Source organism: Xenopus tropicalis, chromosome 2 (assembly GCF_000004195.4).
Source record: "Xenopus tropicalis strain Nigerian chromosome 2, UCB_Xtro_10.0, whole genome shotgun sequence".
Lineage (NCBI taxonomy): Eukaryota > Metazoa > Chordata > Amphibia > Anura > Pipidae > Xenopus > Xenopus tropicalis.
The window spans coordinates 154,068,636-154,089,252 of NC_030678.2; the positions used below are offsets into that span (position 1 = coordinate 154,068,636).

General features: G+C 39.7%; 1 protein-coding gene and 1 long non-coding RNA gene across 2 annotated transcripts in view; one reads left to right on the forward strand and one right to left on the reverse strand.

Moving 5' to 3' along the window:
- Positions 1-977: 977 nt before the first annotated feature.
- On the reverse strand, positions 978-10,800 carry medag (mesenteric estrogen-dependent adipogenesis). The gene is made up of 5 exons (XM_004912038.3): positions 10,269-10,800; positions 8,251-8,363; positions 4,281-4,393; positions 2,880-3,168; positions 978-2,510 (listed from the first exon to the last, which is right to left on the reverse strand). The coding sequence occupies exons 1-5, from the start codon at positions 10,553-10,555 to the stop codon at positions 2,431-2,433; spliced, it is 882 nt and encodes a 293-aa protein (XP_004912095.1). The 5' UTR covers positions 10,556-10,800; the 3' UTR covers positions 978-2,430.
- The window catches only part of LOC105946588, a 44,488-nt gene continuing 30,579 nt past the window's right edge, over positions 6,709-20,617 (forward strand). Inside the window, exon 1 of the long non-coding RNA XR_004221386.1 lies at positions 6,709-6,783. This is a non-coding gene — a long non-coding RNA (uncharacterized LOC105946588). The remainder of the gene's footprint in view (positions 6,784-20,617) is intronic.

The following is a 20,617-nucleotide window of genomic DNA, read 5'->3' on the forward strand; positions in this document are numbered from 1 at the left end:
AGGAGTAAAGGTGGCCATACACGATAAGATCCGCACGTTTGGCGAGGTTGCCAAATGAAGGGATCATGTCCTGATATGCCCACCTATGATGGCTAATGGTCACAATTTTATAGGGGTTGTGGCCAATAAGACGTACTATATATTGACCAATCCAAACCTGCTTCAGGCTAATTACAACAGCAGGCACAGGCGCGATTGGATCGAGGACCTCATTGATGAGCAGATGCTGTCCCCGATCCAACAGAAAATCAAACCTGCCCAATCGAGATCTGGCCAATTTAAGGCCTGATATTGGTCGGATAGGCCGTCTGGGTTGCCCATACATGGGCAGATAAGCTGCCGAATCAGTCTGAAGGACCTTTAGTGCCCCAACAGGCATGAAACACCTTCAGCCACTGTTATGCCCTAATACATAATTTTTTTAAACTTTTGCTAACTACTGCCATGAAATTTACTGAGAATCGCACACTATAAAGCTTTGTTGTGATCATATACCCATGGACTGGGGTCAGTTGTGAGATATCCTTCTCAAATTCAGCCCATTGGGCTGCTTCTTACTTTAATAATTACTCCAGGTGCAATTATACTTCTTTAGGGCAAACAGGTGTGATTTTCTCTGTGGGACAAAGACTGCATTGGCTTGATGGTGCTGTCCTCTCCCAGTGACCTACATTAACCTCATTTATAATTTGATCATTTACGCAAGGGCCAAACAAAATGCAAAATATCTGCTTGTTCGGCAACCACGCCAAATGAATGGTTCTTTAGATCTTTAACCAGCTTTAGGTTCTTGAACTGTGGGGCTGTACCCTCTAGGGCTGCTGCAAAGCATTGGATGGGAGAGCTCTCCAGAGGAAAGTTGTATATTGTGTGTAGGCCATCAGCTGAATGAATTATAACTTGCAGTAGATCCAAAGTTCTATCACAATACATGAGGTTCATAATTAAAAACAGAAAACAATGCAAAATGAGCAAAATTATTTTTACAACTGGTTTAATGTTTTTATAAAATTTCCGTTCCTTTAATTGCATTGCAAAATTAAAAATACATTAACTGTACAACACTGTATCCATATACATTGTGTCAGCACCAAAACTGTACGCAATCAGATTGTCACATGTTATATATGAAATATATTGAAACTTTTCCCCATGGAGGCAAAGGAAATTTGGCACTTGCCCTATTTGCTTGTGAAGTCCTTTTGGGCAGTGGCAGAATAACCAGGGGTATAGGGTGCATCTGAACCAGGTCCCACCCTCTTGGCTCTGAGACCTGCAGTGGCAGTGATACAAGGAGGGCAACGGGCAGTAAAAAGAATGGTGGTGGTTAAGGGGGTCCATAAGACATGGTTAAGTGCTTTTGGGATAACACTGGCTAACATGGTTTATATAGAAATTAAAGAAGAAGTCAATTTTCTGCAACACACACTCTCTTATCGCCCAAAACTCAGCCCATGCACACAAGGCAGCCCTACAGTTAGGTACACTACTGACATCCTGGCGGTAATTCCAGAATTTCACTAGATGTCCAGAGACACAACGGATTTGCTCCAATTGGATCAAGTGCTAATGCATCCTCACTAAGAGACTGCCCACCACAACTTGCCCATGAAACCGAATGCTAATTTGTAACAGTATCAGTACATTGTACACAGGTTGCAATGGAAGCTACTGAGTGTATCTACAATGACTCTGAAATTCTGGGGGAAAAGGCCGCATTGTGGGTAAAAAAAAATGTACTCTGCCAGAGGCAAAAGTGGCAGTGACAGATGGAATACCCCTCAGAACTGCTGGCTCTGCCTTTGACTGCTGCTGTTTCTACCTGAGCAGAGGGGGATATCAAAGTTTCCATGTGCAGGGTTGGACTGCGTCTGCTTCCCTGCTCCCCTGTCTGAGCTCGTTCTCCAAGGGATAAAAGGTATGTCGTGTGAAGGGGGGTGGTGACGTTGGGAGGAAGACCCTGGGGTCACAGACTCAGTGGGCCCCTACACTCCAGTGCCTTTCAAATGAATGGGGAGTAATTGTTAGCGCTCTGACAGGTGCCCCTGCAAACTATCGTTTGGGCTACACCCCCGGAATCGCTAAGTGTGCCACTGCCCTACCTCACCAGGCATGAATTGTATGTGAAACAAGGTGGGTCATTGTCTCTGAACTGCTGACTATAAAGAGCAACAGGAAAATTAAATTTACATGTAAGATAAAATGTAGACAAAATCACTGTTGTTATGCCTAAGGGAAATGATACATGGAGAGCAAACATTGGCTTTCACATGGATCACCTGGAAGCTCTGGTGCTATATGTTTATTTAGCTGGCCAGTATATAAAAAAATAAGTTCTACCATAGTATAAATATCTACTAAAACTGTACAGCTGAAGAAAGTCTTGTCTCCTCCCAAATGCATGGATAATTTTCCTATTGCCGCTTTGCTTTATGACGTTAGAGGCAATACCGAAGACGTTTCATGGAAGTAGTCTGTAGTTACCGCAAATGGATCTTCATCACTTACATCTAAAATGTAAAAAAAATGTTTTAATCTATATTAGTGAGCAGGCGATACCTCATAAAGCTGGGTGGCAGAGCATTGCTAAAAAGCTACATACAGACCAACCTAGTAATTCATTTTGGTCTTATGCAACCGTGGTCAACCCCATACTTAGCTCCTGCTGGGAGTGCAAAGACTTGCCTCTATCAGTGCTAATCACTGCATAGGGTGCCATGACTGTGTTTTGCACTTTCCACCCTGCCCCAAGCTTTGTAAATGAACCGCAATCATTTTAAAATTATACATATACGTAAGCATACTAGAAGAAAGAGTGTGAAGAGATTTTTTATATGTATTTTTCTACTTAATGGTGCCCATTCACCCAGCATACTTACTTAGAGAATATACACTGGGTCTGCGATCAGCAGAGCCCCCCAGTTTTATTAAGGGGCTGGTCATTTTTGCCAGGAACATTTTCACTGCTTCTTGCTTTTCAGGTTTCTTGCAGTGCAGGCTGATAGTATTGCCAGTCACTTGGAAAGTCTTTCTGCTAAGTCCTAGCAAGTGAAAAATATCCAGAAACACATCCACCTCAAACGTAAAGCCAAAGCTCAGGCCATCCTTTTCTGTTAATACAAAATTTTGGCTTGCCAGATATTGAGCAACTGTGTTTCTTAAGTCAAACTAGAAAAAGAGAAAATATGTATAAATGTTAAGAAGTGTTATTATTACTGTTTAATATGCATAAATGTATTTTCCTCTGTTAAAAGGGCTATAGATTTAGGGGTGCTAGTGGAGCCCATCTAGAATTTACAGTGCAGTTTTGGCATTAAAGACTGAATTGAATTAAAGACAGTATACACTCCTTTTCAACATTAACTCAGTAAATAGGGCTTTTGCAAATCATACTTTTTGCCTATTTAATTAAATAAGCAAATATCTAAGGTTTTTGTTATTTCTAGCACTAAACAAGAATATGAAGCCAGTTTCACTTTAGCACTTTCTGAACCTAATAAACTTCAAAGGAGCTAATAGAACTAATTACAGTCCACATAGAAGTTCCTGATAATGAGCTGCTCAAAGGCTGATGCTAAGAGAAGGGAAGGGTTTGTTTGTTCAAAGGTAGGTAGGAACTCTGCCCTGTTAATAAAGGAAGGGAGGGGTAAAGTCAGTGAAAACAGCCTAATATTCCAATTATAGTGCTTTATAATGGAAAAAAATAGGAGAAATTATAAAAAAATGGCAGAAAGTAATTTCAACATACTGTAACATATTACTTTTTAGCAAAGGCCTTTTTAGGTGTATATTTCCCCAGGAATGGACTGAGAATAAAATTGACCCTGGCATTTAAATAACATAGTGGCCCAAACAGCCCCTCACCAGCCCACTAAATAGTGACTCTCTATGGCATCTTACAGTAGTCCCTCTGGCATTTGCCAGTCTGGGCCTGACTGTCCCTTTAAAATGGATATTACTGAAACAGAGAGACATACAGTACACACAGGCCCGGATTTGTAGAGAGGCCACAAAGGCCCGGGCCTAGGGCGGCAGAAATGTAGGGGCGGAAAGCCGCCCCGCTGCAACGGAATTTTTAAAGTTCTTTTCAATACGGAGCAGTGGGAACTTCTCCTCACTGCTCCGTATGGGGCTTTAAATGTATGCGCATGCTCGCGGACGCGCTGGGGGGGGCAAGCAGTTGTTCGCGCATACGCAATCAACGGGGGCAGCCTAGGGGCGCCCAGAAGACAAATCCAGCCCTGAGTACACATAGGAACTGTAGTTGCGCTCAGGCTCACCTGCAACCGGTAGTTTTCTCCAAATACGGATGATATTACATTGTTCATTCCATTCACAAATTGTGCCTTTATTTTAGGGTGCCGGGTGTTCACAATAAGTGCAAAGGTTTTCTCTGATGAAATAAAATGCATAAATACATCATTTTTTACATCAGGTACGAAACCTAGTTTTGTACAATTTTCGACCATGTGAGGGCTCCAAATTATTGTCCCAATAATTTTCGTACCACAGTGATCGATTGTTTAGTCGGACAGTTAACTAGTGCACTAGACCTGTCCTTCTCTTAAAGGAACAGTAACATCAAAAAATTAAAGTGTTTTAAAGTAATTAAAATATAATGTGCTGTTGCTCTGCAAAAAACTGGTGTTTTTGCTACAGAAAAGCTACTATATAAATAAGCTGCTGTGTAGCCATGGGGGCAGCCATTCAAGCTGGAAAAAAGGAGAAAAGGCACAGGTTACATAGCAGATAACTAGTATATAAGCCCCATATAATGGGGGTTTGTCTGTTATCTGCTAAGTAATCTGTGCCTTTTCTCCTTTGAATGGCTGCCCCCATGGCTACACAGCAGCTAACTTATATAAACTATAGTAGTCTTTCTGAGGCAAACACACCAGTTGTAGCAATGCAGGGCAACAGTACATTATATTGTTATTACTTTTATACACTTTCATTTTTTGGTGTTACTGTTCCTTTAACTCAGGCACTTAACGGCTACTGCTTGCATCTGGTATCAGGGCACTATTGTCACCAAGACCATGTCCTGTAAAGCCTTTCATGCCTGAATGGGCACTTAATCATTATGCACCCATCTAGGTACCAAATGCTTAAGGCGGTTTCCTTGTTTTATTCCTGTATAGACATTATTTTTTTAAAAGTTGTGGGTCAGTCTTGGAGCCAGCCTGTGGTTATTTCTCTTTGTGATGGCCTGGGGAATCTCCACCTGGACCCCATTCTGAAATTGGTGATATTGATTTACTTGCAGCTAGGCATTTATTTGTTGGTTTAAAACCCCAATAAAACCAAACATGCCCATGACCCACCTAAACTCATCCATGTACCCCTAAGGATGAAGATACATGGAGCTGCTACTAGCAGCTACTTGTCATGGCTATTAAGATAGACAAAGCTGATCATTTACTGATAATTGTCTCTATGTGTGGTTTAGCAGAGGCTATTCTCAATATTGTCTATGGCAGGGTCTTTTCTTTAGTAGCTGTAACAAGTAGCTGCTCCTAAGTAGCTCCGTGTGTCGTTGCCCTAAAGCCCTACCTCATTTCTAGCCCGCAAATCATAATCATAGTCCATAGGAGACTATGTTATACTAGCATTAAATACAGAGCATTGTATACAGAGCAGTGTTGTTACATAATGCCATATCAGTATCTATAGTTACAGTTAGTTACAGTCTATTGGTTATGATTGTTCATGTTTATTCCTGACCTTTCTACCAAGAAAGGTTGGTTCGTTGTGGAATGATAACGTTCTAGTGTCCCACAGATAAATGAAATCAAGGCATGCAAACAGGCTCACCTGTAATAGAAATATGAGCTAAGCACTCTGAAATGCCTATAGTAGACTGATGCAAGAGTGAGGATTCCCAGAGATACCAGTGATACATGCCTAACAGGGACAGGATTGGTCATAGGCAGTGGGTAGTTATTGTCAGGGGTTTTTCCTCTACTGGGGGCCATAGGAATCATTAGAGGAAATACATTCCCCTTTTTGCATGAGCTCATTCAGTTGGATTTATGTAAAACTAAAAAAAGGTTGTATAAACACTATCTGAACTTCCAGAACTAAATACAAATGTATTTTTTACACAGACCTATCTGATTCCATAGATTGAAACTACATGTGTCTGGCAGTGGGCTGGAGGAAAATGTTATATATATATATATATATATATATATATATATATATATATATATATATATATATATATATATATATATATATATATATATATATATATATATATATATATATATATATATATATATATATATATATATATATATATATGCACTTGAGAGCTTTTATAGAAATACGTCTTTGTCAGGTTTTAAATGTATGTCAAGCAAAACCTCACCTTTTTCCATTGTCACGTGATGGATTCTGGGACTTGAAGGTTTCTAAAGAACCTATGCCCCAGCCAACTATGGAAAGCAGAGGGACTTCAAGTCCCAGAATCCACCCATAAGGTGAGGGAAATGTAATTGCAACTAAAGGGGTAGTTTACCTTCTAAATAGAAATTTTACTGTTCAACTGTTGTCAAATAATTGTTATCACTCTGCCACTTATAGTTAACCTGTTTGGCCCTGACTATAACTAACCATTCCCAACCTGTGATTTCTAGATCAGCTGTTGCATGGGACAGGAAGTGAGTGTAACAGGAAGGGAGAGTAATAGGGAGTAAAGCCAGTATTGGCAGTTAGGATTAATCTGCAGACCTTTACAGTCCTGAAGCTTCCTACATTACCCCACTGAAGGCGTCCCCTGTAAGTTACCCTGTTTTGTATATCTGTATAGCTTTATTGGGGAATGGAAATGCTATTCCTAAGTTTATGATGCTAGCTGGATGTTGCTTAGAGTAGCTAGCCATGTTCATAATACTGCTGTCATTTCTTCAAATGTTGATTGGTATTCTTCTTTATGTATTTGTATTTACAGTTTCACACCATTTGTATAAGTAAACACTTTCATCATCACCTTGTGATCTGAGAGTTATTATGCAAAGGTGTTTAGCTTGCTGGAAATTGAATAGGACATTCAGTAGCAACTAGCAAAATAGCAATAGGTCAGTACAATAGCAACTTTTTATTGCTTAGTTTAAAGTTGTATTTTTTTCATGTTTCCATGTTGCAGCTTAGTAAATAAAGTTGCTGACTCTCTAAACTGTTATAACAGTTAATACTATTTCTCAGCCACATCTGGGAGAATGTTAGCAACTTGTATTAATTGTAAAGCTGGGCATACATTTAAAGCAATACTGTCATGGGAAAACATGTTTTTTTCAAAACACATCAGTTAACAGACCCGTTTTGCTGAAGAAGACTGTGCAAAATTGTTTAAAAACTTTTAACCAGGAATTCAGCAAATGCTACTTTCAAAAGCAATTACATTTAGAAACACGTTTTAAAGCACTCATTTTTTAAATAAATTTATTTTTAGGCACACATGTAAAAAACCCAGCCAGATGGACAGCACTGATTGCAATTTGATTTTAATGCAACATCACAGCCCTGCAACATGCATTTTTAGTACTGTTACCTAGACTTTCAAGTGATCTAGTAACCCTAGTTTTTTTTTAGTTATATAGTGGTAAATGACCTTGTAATGTCCCTGACATGCTGCAGCACAGTGTAGGGCCAGTCATCCATACCAGCCCATAAGTATCACAGATGGTACTAGACAATCCTGTGAGCCCAGTCCACTTGACAGAACATCTCCCACTGTGCTATACAATAGAAGGGTGTATCCATACAAATACATGAGCAGTACATGTGATAAACAGGGCCCTACTCATTAGAGTTATATATACAATATAAGGAATAGGGGGCAAGATACAAGTGTGGTACATAAAGAGCAAATTGTAACAGTTATAAACTAGAGTGTTTTCTGACTTAATGACCTACTTTATTGGTTTAGCAAGCAATAACTATATGCTATCTGTGAGCATAAAGGTATGTCACTATATGAAGGACGACCTGTTATAAAATGAATGTGCCCTTTAAATAGCATAGTATTATTATGCAACTCTGCATCCTCCATGGCTGAATTTGCTGCCCTGATATGAAGGCTGAACCAGTACTGATTAGTTTAAGGATAAGCAGCCTGCAACCCTTTGCTTGTACATGTGACACTGGAAGTTGGAGTCCAACAACATCTGATGGACAGAAGGTTTCACTCTGTACTATAACAATATATAGATTTATCCAGAAAGAACAAGTTACTGCAGGTCATACCTGTGGCAGAATAGTCGTTCAACTTTTTAGCATTAATCAGGAACAGCATTGGCTTGCTGAGGATACTTTCTCTGTAATCCTTGTAATCAAAGTGGCTATTCAGTTCCACTTTCCTAGTGGAAAGACAAAGCAAGCGATCAGTCTTATAATAAATAGAAAAACATGTCAATCTGCCCAATTAAACATAGTTATTCAAGCCACACTTCCAGACTGCACCACTGCACTCTCCCAATACAACCCTGTAAGCCCAGGTCTGGTCAGGTTGCTCTGTACTTCCATAGGCAAAATACAACCCCAATAGCCCAGACCAAGGCAGTCTATGGTTTGGCCAAATGCCAGAGGAACTGCCTAAGAAACCATAGAAAGTATTTATTTAGTGGGCTGGTGGGGGCTGTTTGGGCCTCTTAATGTAATGGTTTTTAAGTTAATTGTATCTATTTTTGTTAGTAAAAGGCCTGCATTAGCCCTATATGTTCCCAAAAAGCAAAGCAGTGTAGAGGGGTTGGCGGGTGCCATCGTTTGTCATTGGATGAGATCTCTCACACTGAGCATGCATAGCTGAAGCAGGTCCAGAGCAGAGCAGCTTCAACTGCACATGATGAGTGTTGGCAACGCTTTGATTTTTGGGAAAGGCAAATGGGGCTGTATGGGGGGGTGGCCAATGCCACTCCAGGGCTCCTAGCTCAGGTGTGTGGGTTTTGTTGTTCCATAAGTCAGACTGCTGTGAGCTTCCATAGGCAAAATCAGATGGCACCCCAACTTCCTGCAATCCATAGTGACATTCAGGCTGTGGCAGAGCTGAAAATGAGAGGTTTAGAAAAAATATAATGTCACCCCTGTGATATCAGGTCTCTGGCATGACATTCTGGATCAATATTGTGTCAGTATTGCAGGCAGGACATGTTATCTCCTAGGATTTTCTGCTGGCACCGATATCATATTATTGCTATCACATTATGGGATATATTGCATGTGCGTCAGTAAACAGAGAGAAAGAGAGAGCGCTATCAGAATTGCATGAAGTGGAAATATTTAGACTTTTTTTTACTTTAGTGCATCAAAGTAATGACTCAATTTCAAATTAAACATAATTATAAATTTTAGTAAAACACATTCTTTAAGTGTTCCAACCCAAACAACATGTCACACACTGTGTTTGTAGTGCTCTGGGAACATGGGAGGAACATACTCAATTAAGGGGGCTGTATTTTACCATGGGACCCCATATCTTCTTGTTATGCCACGGGTGCCAGGGTTTATAGTCTGCCCACAAAGAGACCTGTAATTAGAGGCATAGATCTCACATAAGCTAGAAGAGCACTGACTGCCAGAAATAAATCTGTGGGAGGCATTTATGGCATTCCATGTGTGCCAATCAGTTGCAGAACAACAGAACAGCAGGAGCTGAAGAGCCAAAGGTTGCCCATTCCTATAATAGCCACTGATTTGCTACATTGGCTGTCAAGCTACAGTGTGTTAGTAAGTAGGGAAGGTCAGGTATGAGATCCATTTTATGGAAACCCATTATCCAGAAAGCTCCAAATTATGAGAAGGCCTTTTATTTTTAATCAAATAATTCACAATTTAAAAAAACTATTTCCTTTGTCTCAGTAATAACCAAACAGTTCCTTGTACATGATCCCAACTAAGATATAATTAATCCTTACTGGATACAAAACAATCCTATTGAGTTTATTTAATGTAGCAATGATTATTAGTAGACTTAAAGTATGGAGATCCAAATTATGGCAAGCCCCTTATGCGGAATACTCCAGGTCTCGAGCATTCTAAATAACAGGTCCCATACATGTACTTGTGTATGTATGTATGTGTATTTTTATTTATGTAGTGCTGCTTATGCACATAGCTCTGTACAGCAGAATAAATGGGTCAATACTATAATTATAATAAATACAAATAAATATATAGTACCGTTACATTAAAGATTTAGAGCTAGGTGTTAAAGAAACAAGTGGATGGAGATCCCTTTCCTGTAAAGCTTATGCTCTAAGTTTTACCTCTGAATGTAGTTATTGATGTGGAATAGCTCTCCATCTATCCTGGCAGTTCCATCACTGAAGAGGTTGAATCCCCCATGTTGGTTATTGCAAATGAGAGTGTTTCCTTCCATGTGCACATACTGGGGCAGCAACTGCACCAGGAGCTTGAGGGACAGCAGTCCAAACTCACAGTTTGCAGTGGTCTTAGACCCAAGGTCATAGAGCAGGGTTGTGCTTATAGAGGAGATGCTCTTCACGCTGCCCAAGCGCCCCAACCCTCCATCTGTAGGCTTGCTAGTGGCCATGGCTAAAAGTTCCCCTGGATCAACGTGGCACAGTCAGTCTGAACGACTGAACACTACTGCCAGTCTGACACAGAGGCACAATAATCCTGGGAGTGTGGGGTGGGGCTGCAGGCTCTTCCCTTCTGGGCTCAGAGTTCCCTGAGTGTCCGTAAATGGCTGGACTGACTCACCCTGAGGATGTTGGGATTTATCGCTGCGTGTAACAAACCTGAACTATTTTCTGCCTGGGAAAGTGACTAGGGAAGAGATGGCAACAGCCGTGGGAGTGGGTCTCTAGTATATACTGTATATGTACAGCTACCTAAAATGCCCTCCCCTTTAAACAAAACAGAGATTAGTTGTCCACATGTTGCAATATACTAAAACTGAGCAGTTGCGGCAAAGTAATCCTTTATCTGGCCAATCCTACACTGACTTTCATCTGATTCACGAGGAATTTTAATATTTCTTTAGGCATTCCTTATTCCTTATACAATAAGAGTTGGTTTTTTTTCTTTTACACAAAATGTAATTCTTCCACATTGCACACTGAGATACGTAGTATCTAGAGCTGTTTTGGATAATTGAACAAACTATATTATAGTCAATATATTGAAAAAGAAAATATTGATTCTATACTGTGAAATTTAAAGTTTTTGGGGTTTTTTTTGTAAGTTTTTATTTTTGCTTTTTAAACTTTTGCAAGGAGAAAGGAGAAACAGGTTTGCCATGGAGCCTATTTTACATACAGTTGTCCAAGTTACTTTTAAGTTTAATTTTAAGTATTCAGTTTAAAATATTCAATAAACAGTATAAGGTGTTCTTTAAATAAGTGTGTGGTTATGATTGAGCACTATCCTAACTGGGAAAAATAATTAATTTAATAGGTTTTGGTTTTAGGGAAAGCTGCTGTATTTACATAATGCACACTGTGGATTTTTGTTGATTTAGGTTACCAATGTCCTTAAGACCAATTCAGCAGCTTATCTGCCCATGTATGGGGACCCCCTAACCACTATCTGACCAAAAATTGGCTAGATGCCGATTGAGCAGGATAGATTTTTCTGTCAGATCAGGAACTGCATTGACTCATTGATGCTATCCTCGCTTCACAACTCTTCACTTTGTTATAATCCGATTGTTTGGCCCTTGGGTCACCTTAGGTGGGCATATCAGGGGGAAACATCTGATTGGTTGGCAACCTCAACACTTTAGTTACTGTAAGTTACCAGCGCAGATTTCCTTTTTGCACTTACACCTTTGTTGGGGAAATATAGTTAATGGAAACCACTTGAGGAAAGTAAGTAAGCATCCGATATATGTAAATTAAAATCTGTTGTGTTCAGTGCCCATGACATAAAAAGGCACCTATTTTGTGACTTTTTGGCATTTACCTTACTCTCGTATGTAGGCACATCCACATAGATTGGCGCCTAAAATTCGTTTATCCCAAATCATTTCTCAATCTATTTATCTAGCAGATTAATTAAATAACTACACATTGGGTGTTATCTACCTGCCAAGGCCTACGGTGTGTTTATTGGTATCTGATAACAGTTCAAAGTGTTTGTTTTCCATATATCTCAAATGCTATCATAAAGCAGTGATAGCACAGTCCTGTCTATTCTAGCAAAATTTCCTTATGATGATTTCCTTGTCCTTTTTGTAGATATTGTAGCTCTTGCATTCAGGTTACTGTAGTAGTATGAGCACAGGGGCAGGTATTTAGGGGTTTGCTTGACTCACAAAAGCCAATACCAAAGAATGTGGTACAGGTATGAGATCCAGAATGCTTTACATCTGGGGTTCTCCAGGTATTTCTGTCATTTGGATAGCTATACATTTAAGGGCAGATCTATTGAAATTTGAGGTTAAAGCATACCACAGTTAAATCCCATTAAAGTATTTTACATGAACTTAAAACTGCATTTAACCTGCCATGTCTCCTGGGGTTCCATACATGGAATGGGCATTGCATGTAACTTGTCATGAACTCTGGGGTATTATACATGAATTTGGCAATGTATTTATTCTACCTTGTGTTCTGGGGGCATTGTTTATTATGGTATAGTATGGTATAGTATGGTATGGTTCTGGTATGTATGGAATTGGCACCATACTTATTTTGTCATGTGCTCTGGGGGGTTTTCTTAAATGTCACCTATTCTATAAAGTGTTCTTGGAGCTATTTTACATGCAATTGCATTTAACCTGCTGAGTGTTCTGTGGTATTATAGGTGGAATTGGCCCTGGGATACTGTGAAGGAATCTGGGTAGAAAATGTATTTGAAGTCACCAAGGGGTTCCATGACTATATAAATGCACAAGGCTGAGTTTATTTATGCAGGTTATGGCACTCATGACATTTATTACATGCTGCCCTTAGGAAGCGAGTGTTTCCAAACTGGCAACTCATTTTCCTGGCTATTTATTATTTCTCTTCTCACTGTATAGGTAATAATACACTATAATTAGGGTTGCCACCTGTCTGGTTTTGACCTGGACAGCCTGGGTTTCGGAAGGGCTGCCCAGGTCAAAACCTCCTCCATGGTAGTGATGTGCGGGTCCTTGTGTTATTACAGTTTTGCTAATGAAGCTGAAATTGCCCTTTAAGCTGCAAGTCTCAGTTCCCCCAAGAGACCTGTTTAGCTTATTAGTTACAATTGTATCTCAGTGCAGGGGTGGCTTTTTACCTTTCTGGGCTCTCTGCCAAAAGCCCACTTCTTTAATTAAAAGCGAGAAACAATGTATCTAAGTGCAGGTGACGCTCGTTAAGATTTCTGGGCTCTCTGCCGAAAGCTACTTTTAATTAAATTTGTATCTTTTTTAGTGCTCAGTGCAGGAGATCAAAGGGAAATGAGGGACTTTTCAGTAAGAACCTGGGACTGTGGGCTGAGCTGTCAAATAAGGGACTGTCCCGCGACAAGCAAAGCTGCACATACCTTCAATATTTAAAGGAGTATAATGCACTGGCGCACTCTAATATGTCCCCTTTAAGGCTCATTTTATAGATTGCAGATAATGACACATACTGAATGTCTCAGGGTATTACACCAGACCTTTATGGCACATTGATTAAATGCAAACTATTTTTCTTGCTCCGTGTATTACTAATCACTAAACCGTCGGTTACACATCACCTCACAACAGAAACCATTACATACGCATGCATAAATATTTCCTTAATATGGCTAATGAGAGATCCTGTAGCGAAAATGAGATTGATTACATGAATCACAGGGAACTGCAGGCATATGGATAGGAACAGAATTCAAATGTTTCCTACATTTCCAGATTTGCCCCTTATCCCTTTAAAACAAATCACACAAGATTACTATACATTTATGTTGCAAAATAATGTAAAGAGTTAAAAAAAAAGCATTACCAGGTTACCCCTCCACTAAGCGCGTCTATTCCGATGCTTCTGATTCACCTACAACTAACTAACATATAACATTGTCCTGCGTAAAACCCATATCTGCCAGTCATCAGTAATCACTTTCCCCCAAGAGCTTTCAGATAGACATAAGAAGGTATATCGAAATCATGATGAAGTGGAATAATCTGCAATGATTTGAGCCCCGGGGACAGTATATTTCAAAGAATGAGGTGTTTAGGAGACAGTGAGTCAGGGTGGAACTGATGTCATTGCTAAGGGAGCAGCCAAACACAGGGTGGGGAGCATCTGAGAAGTGCTGCTCTCATCCCATTGGCATGGCTAGCTCCCTGCTCCACAGGCTTTCTTAGGAAATTGATTTTTTTTCTATATTATAAAAAATAGACTAATAATTTACAGGTTTACTTATTATTTATAAGTATCCCATTAAATGCCCAGTTACCTAATCTTACTGAAAAGCAAATCCTAATCCATTCCTAAATTTTTCCTGGCATCAAGCAGTCAGGGAAGTGGATTTGTTAGGTATAGTTAACCTTTACATTAACTTTTAGCTTGCTAAGTTTGCCCAGGAGCAGTAACCTATAGCAACCAATAAGATGTTTGGTTTTAAACAGGTGACCAGTAAATGCTTCCTTCTGATTAGTTGCTATGTGTTACTGCTTCTGGGAATATGTAGCGCCTTTTATTACATAACCACTTTGGAGTTTTTTTAGTGCCAGTGTCATTTGCAGTTCACAAAGAAAAATGAATTAAAGGGAAAGTAAACTTATAACCAATGACACCCTTGTACTGACGGAATTATTGGAATGGCAAATCAGGTACAAAGAGAACTAGGAGCGGAAGGAAGGAAAACAGTTGATAACAGCAGGGTTTTCTGTTACTTGGATTGGGCAGGACAGGAACACTGAACATTTTGGTCTGGTGCAATATTGAGACAAGTCTCTTCTTTCACAAGAGACTTTGGACTGGCAAAAGATGTAAACAACTAGAGTCATAGGGGTGTCCATTAATCAATTTACCTGATTCCATGGTTACCACACCTTCCTAAATATTTTCTTACTATTAAAATATTGAGAAATGATTTGGGATTACTGTATATACTCGAGTATAAGCCTAGTTTTTCAGCACCCAAAATGTGCTGAAAAAGTCACCCTCTGCTTATACTCGAGTCCGGGTGCCATGGGTCCCTACAGACTAGCACCCTCTGTCCTTTGTGTGCTAATTAGGCCACCCGCAACCAGACCCTCCAGTGCCCTGGCCTACTCCCAAATTCATCTTCATCTACAGTTCTCACCTGTCCCATTCTGCACTAGACATTGCACTTTATATTCTATATAATCTATATATAGTTTTGAATGATTTTAACTCTTTGTGTTTTAGCTGGGTTGCTGATTGAGCTAAGGGGATAGTACTCTTAAGGTATCATTATTGATACCATATGGTTTTTGTTGACCCTCTTCTCCACTTACAGAGCTAATTTACTGTTTTTCTTTGAAATAAATATTTAAAAACATATACCCCACTGATGCCTCATTTAATGTAATTGTATTGGTATTTATTTTGATTATTGAAACTTAGCAGTAGCGGCTGCATTTCCCACCCTATAGGCTTATACACGAATCAATAAGTTTTTCCAGTTTTCTTAGGTAAAATTAGGTACCTCAGCTTATATACGGATCGGCCTATACTCGAGTATATACGCTAGTTTGACTTTCCTCACCAATGCCTTTATGCCTAATACATTTCTCATGTAATTTAATACAGGTTTTTGCCTTAATGTTTCTGTTAAAACATATTGTTCTGCTGTACTCCCCTCATAAAGTCTGTCCAAATCTCACCTGCCATAATAGAACACTTTTTACAGAAGCCAGTTAGGGTTGTCACTCTTGAACTTGGCAAAAACTAACTTAACATGGAGTGGGACCTATGACATTGCGATTCAGGTCTGGACTGGTATTCAAAATAGGCCCTGGCATCTTAAGTACACAGAGGCTCAAATACACTCCCACAGGTCAAAAAAATAGCAACTGTCTATGGCATCTTACAGCAGCCCCTCTGGTATTTGCCAGAATCCACAGATTGCCAGTCCAGGCCGGCTGGGGGCAGAACAGTGAGTTATAGGGAGGGGGACAGGGTGTGTTCGGGGGTGTTTGTGCAATATGAAGGTGGGGTTGTGATATTTGAGGTGGGTATAAGCCAGATTTTTGTCCAGGCTCCTCAGTTTTGAAACCTAAACCAACAGTGTGGCAACCCTAAAGCCAGAAAGACTTCATGTGGCTTTTCCAGAAGCTTTTTTAAAATCCCTTTTATTACAGCAAGCAGCACACAGCAGCACACCTCTGTAGCACAAACATAGAACAGAACAGGATATACTGAAACATATTAAAGTTTACTTAAAAAGGCAAACTAACCCTTGCAAAGATGGAATAATCCTGCTAGTTACCTAGACTGCTACTCTGGCTTGACAGACCCAATACTCTCATTCAGATAAATGTCAGACACACACCCATATAGCACTTCACCACCAACTTTAGTCATATTTAGCCAGATATTTTATTTTATATACTTTATAAATTTCAAAGGAGGAAATTCATTTTAAAAAATACTTTGAAGAGCACACTGATAATGTTACAATGTTTTTAGTGCATTTACAGACCTTACAACAAGCAATGCTGGCACAATCTTTGTTCTCTTTCTAATTAATAATTAATTTTTGTAGGCGCATTGCATTTCTTGCCTTGCCGGATGTAAAATCATCTGGTCAGCTCAATAATGTTTCATTAACCATAGGTCATAAATCTGGTCTTAAGATAATTTGTTTTAGTTTTAGGGCTGTGACACGGGGAGATTAGTCGCTGCGCAACATATCTTCCTTGTTGCAGGCGACTAATCTCCCCACAATGCCATCCCACCAGCTAGAATGTAAATCGCCGGTGGGATGGCATACGTGGCACTGCAATTTGCTGAAGTCGCCTTGAGAAGAAATTTAGGCGACTTCGGCAAATCGCGGCACTGCGTATGCCATCCCACCGGCAATTCACATTCTAGCCGGTGGACGGCATTGCGGGGAAATTAGTCGCCCATGACAATGGAGATTTGTGGGGGCACAATTAATCTCCCCATGTGTCACGGGCAGCTTAATTTGTGCTCTCTGCCCTAAAAGCAATGTTTATTTTTTAGAAATGTTGCTATTACATTTACCAGAATTGGCTTTGTCCCCTTGCATCAATAAATCCGCCCCGATTGCCACGTCTGCAGTGGGGAAGACAGGAGCTAATGGCGACATCATTGGGGGCACAGATCTTCACTGCTAAAGTGCTGTGGTGACCTCCGGCTGGTACAGAACCCCAAACTCAAAGTGTAACATGGTAGCCTAACATTTTGTTTTGCTTTAGTCATGTGTATCTGTCTTTGTATTATCCTGTTTTTCTTTATCTATTCAGTCTCTAAGTAGATCAGCACCATGATCTCTAATAAATATGTATTTCTTGTTAAATGTTCTTTAAAATGTAATCTCCCTGTTAAAACATTCCTATTGGTTATCCCCCTTACTTTCTTAGCTAATGGATTAAGCCGAGCACCAGTGCAATCTGATTATCCCCCTCAACTGTTCTCTCTTTATAATTAAATTCTCTCTTCATATCTCTTAATTTACATATTTTCCAACAAATCACTATATACTGGATCCAATTTTCAAATTTCTTTTCTTTCACATAAATCACACCATAGGCACTGGTCTAGACTATAATATATAATATCTCCTCTCAATATCACATAAAGAGATTTGTGATGCTCAGGGTACACCAAGTACCTAGGGCTGTTCCACAAGCTGGCAGAAAAGAACATTGCAGGTCATTATAAAAATATATTGCTTAAAACAGCTCATGTGTAAAAGATTGCTTCATCTAAGTAAACAATTTTCATAAAAAATTACTTTTCTAGTTTTATGGGCCATAGGTATATCCTAAATAGAAAATTGCCATTTTAAGGCTTATACGATTTCCTGTGCTCACAAACAATTTGAAGGGGGGGGGGCACACATACATGCTAAGTTACATCAACCAATCAATGGATAGAGTTCTGTCTTTGGCTCCCACACTACTTCCTGTTACAGTCAGAGCTCCATTATTTCCTGTCAGCTGATCTCTGAGAGAGCACACAGCCCATCACTAAATGGTGGCTCAAGGGAAAGATGTAAAAGTGCATGTAAATGTGTTTATATATACAGTATATATACAGTATGCTTATTTGATAATATTTCTATTTTTTTTCTGCTGACCTATAACTCATACAGCCTACCCTTGGCTGCATTTCCATGCATTGGTGCTTCATTGCCTACGCCACAGCGCCTATGTACATACATGAAGGCGTAAGCAGATGTGCCAATGCTTTTCTGTACATACAAAGTAACTATTTAAAGATGCCAGGCCCCTTGCTCCTTACTTGTATATCTTCCAATCTTTATTTTTGCTTTAAAACTCATTTCTGGATATTTTCTGACATTTGGCTTGTTGACTACACTCTTGGATCTTTCCTTTGGAACCAGTGGACCAGTCATCCTGCCGAAGCCGTTATATAGCCTAGACTGTTTCTTTGCCCATTAGATGCTAGTTCACTGAAGTGTATGGGTATGTATATATATATATATATATATATATATATAATATTAAGTGGCTTTTAAACAGACACATTCAGGACTAATTCTGTGTGGGCAGCTGTACCTTGTGTTCTGCTTGTTGCATTATTCCTATACAAGCTATGTCAGAGCACAGAGCAATACAGCAGATACAGACAGACAGACATTGCACAGGCAGAACATCTCTATCCCAGTGCTGTTTATAGCTCAGAGTATATGGTTGTTTGAGGAAACTACAGTATTAACTCTTGCTCTCCCATTTACACTGTGCAAATTGAGAAACTTCCCCCTGCCAGCCCTGAATAATTACCAGCCTCCCTGGATTCTCCTGCTTATATTTGTCAATAAATGTGGCCTCTGTAATTCTTCTAAAATCATTACAGACTCTGACTCTCACTACTGCAAATTAATGAAACACATGCAGAACCTGAAAAAAAGTAGAAGAGTTAATGCTCTGAGCTCCAAAAAGGGCCCACCGGGAAAAGTCCCAGTGCCTTGGCAGCTCAGACTGACACTGGGAAAGAACTTAGGGGAACTTGTGCAAGGAATTTAAAGGTAGAAATACATGGAACAAAGCTGCTTGTTTGTCGAGTGGCATAATTACCGCTATGCAAGCCATTAACTCGAGTGCTGCATCAAAATGCAGATCTGGTTCTTGTTCCGACAGGAAAATCAAACTTGCCCAATCAACATGTTTCAGATTTTCAACTTAGTCCATCGCCTGCTTGTATCAGCCTGTGTATGGCCACCTTTAGTCATCAGCAGGAAGTGCCAGCAAGGTATATTGCTGTATTAACATTGGTATAGCTTTACAAAGCACAGCAAAGGACCCACATATTTGTAGTTTTTTATTTTTTTTTATTATTTCAATAATTGTTTAGCAGCTATCCAGTTTGGAGTTATAACAGCTATCTGGTTGTTAGGGTTTAAGTTACCTTAGCAACCAGGGTGTGGTTTGAATGAGAGAATGATATATTTATAGGAGAGGACTTAGAGAGAAAAAGTAATCAAAAGTGACAACAATAAAAGTGTACTCACAGAGCAATAGTTTTTTGGCTGTTGAGGTCAGTGACCCCCATTCAAAACTTGGAAAGAGTCAGAAGGAGGAAAATAATTTAAAAACTATAAAAAAAAAAAAAATCATCTCAGGCATGTCCAATCCCCAATTCTCTGTGTCTGTAGGGACAAAAATTAGATGCAGCTGGGCAGCATGCCACCCTAGGCCCAAATCTGGGCCAGCCAACAAATTCCTTGGGCAGGTTGGCAGTGCCAGTTAAAGGGTAGGGCAGAAAAGAGGATTTGCCCTATGTTGATAAAAGTACAAAAATACATTTTGTTATTGAACTCCACAAAGGATGTCTTGGGTGCTACAACTGTTGGAGGGTGGCAGGTTTGGTATCACAGAATTTACTTTTTTGTTGTTGTGTTATATTGAAGCTTTAGGCACAGTGAGGAGGCCCTAATATCCAATTGCCTTGCAATAATAAACCTCTAGGAGGCCTCAACTTTTACTTAATTAGGTCAATGTATCCCACCCATTCAAATGAACTTCGCTCAGGGTGTTTATGATATTTTGCATAGTAATCTGTGTGCATGTGAAAGTTTATCTGTTACTACGTATAGCGGTAGGATACAACGCGATCATTATCAGTATTATTGAACTAAATATTTGCAATGGTTATAAAACATTTACTGCACAAGAGCATGACTGATAATGTTTGTGCCCTGCTGTTTATGTACACAGAGTTCTGCGGTTAAATGAACTGGACATGTGATGTGACCCAATAGCAAATTTGCCCATACATACTCATAGTATTGGTTGACGTGAAGACACCTGACTGACTCAATAAGCTGGTAGCGTATTATGGGGCTAAACAATGGCATTCTCAAATACCTGGCCTAGGCCAAGATATCAATTGGCTGGGTTACAAATCCTGTCTTAGGGCAGTCACACATGGCGTATGGTTGGGTTCCAGCGTTTTGTAGGCAGGTGGAAAAAAACAAATCCACTCTATTTGTAGAGTTGCTGGCCGGCACAGCGTTGGCCCAA

Excerpts from the sequence above, each read along its gene's own strand:
- medag (XM_004912038.3), bottom strand. The coding sequence starts at position 10,555 with ATGGCCACTAGCAAGCCTACAGATGGAGGGTTGGGGCGCTTGGGCAGC. Across the intron at positions 8,364-10,268 it reads ATCAATAACTACATTCAGAG|GAAAGTGGAACTGAATAGCC; the intron begins GTAAAACTTAGA and ends TCTTTCCACTAG. Across the intron at positions 4,394-8,250 it reads GAACGACTATTCTGCCACAG|AGAAAACCTTTGCACTTATT; the intron begins GTATGACCTGCA and ends TTATTTCATCAG.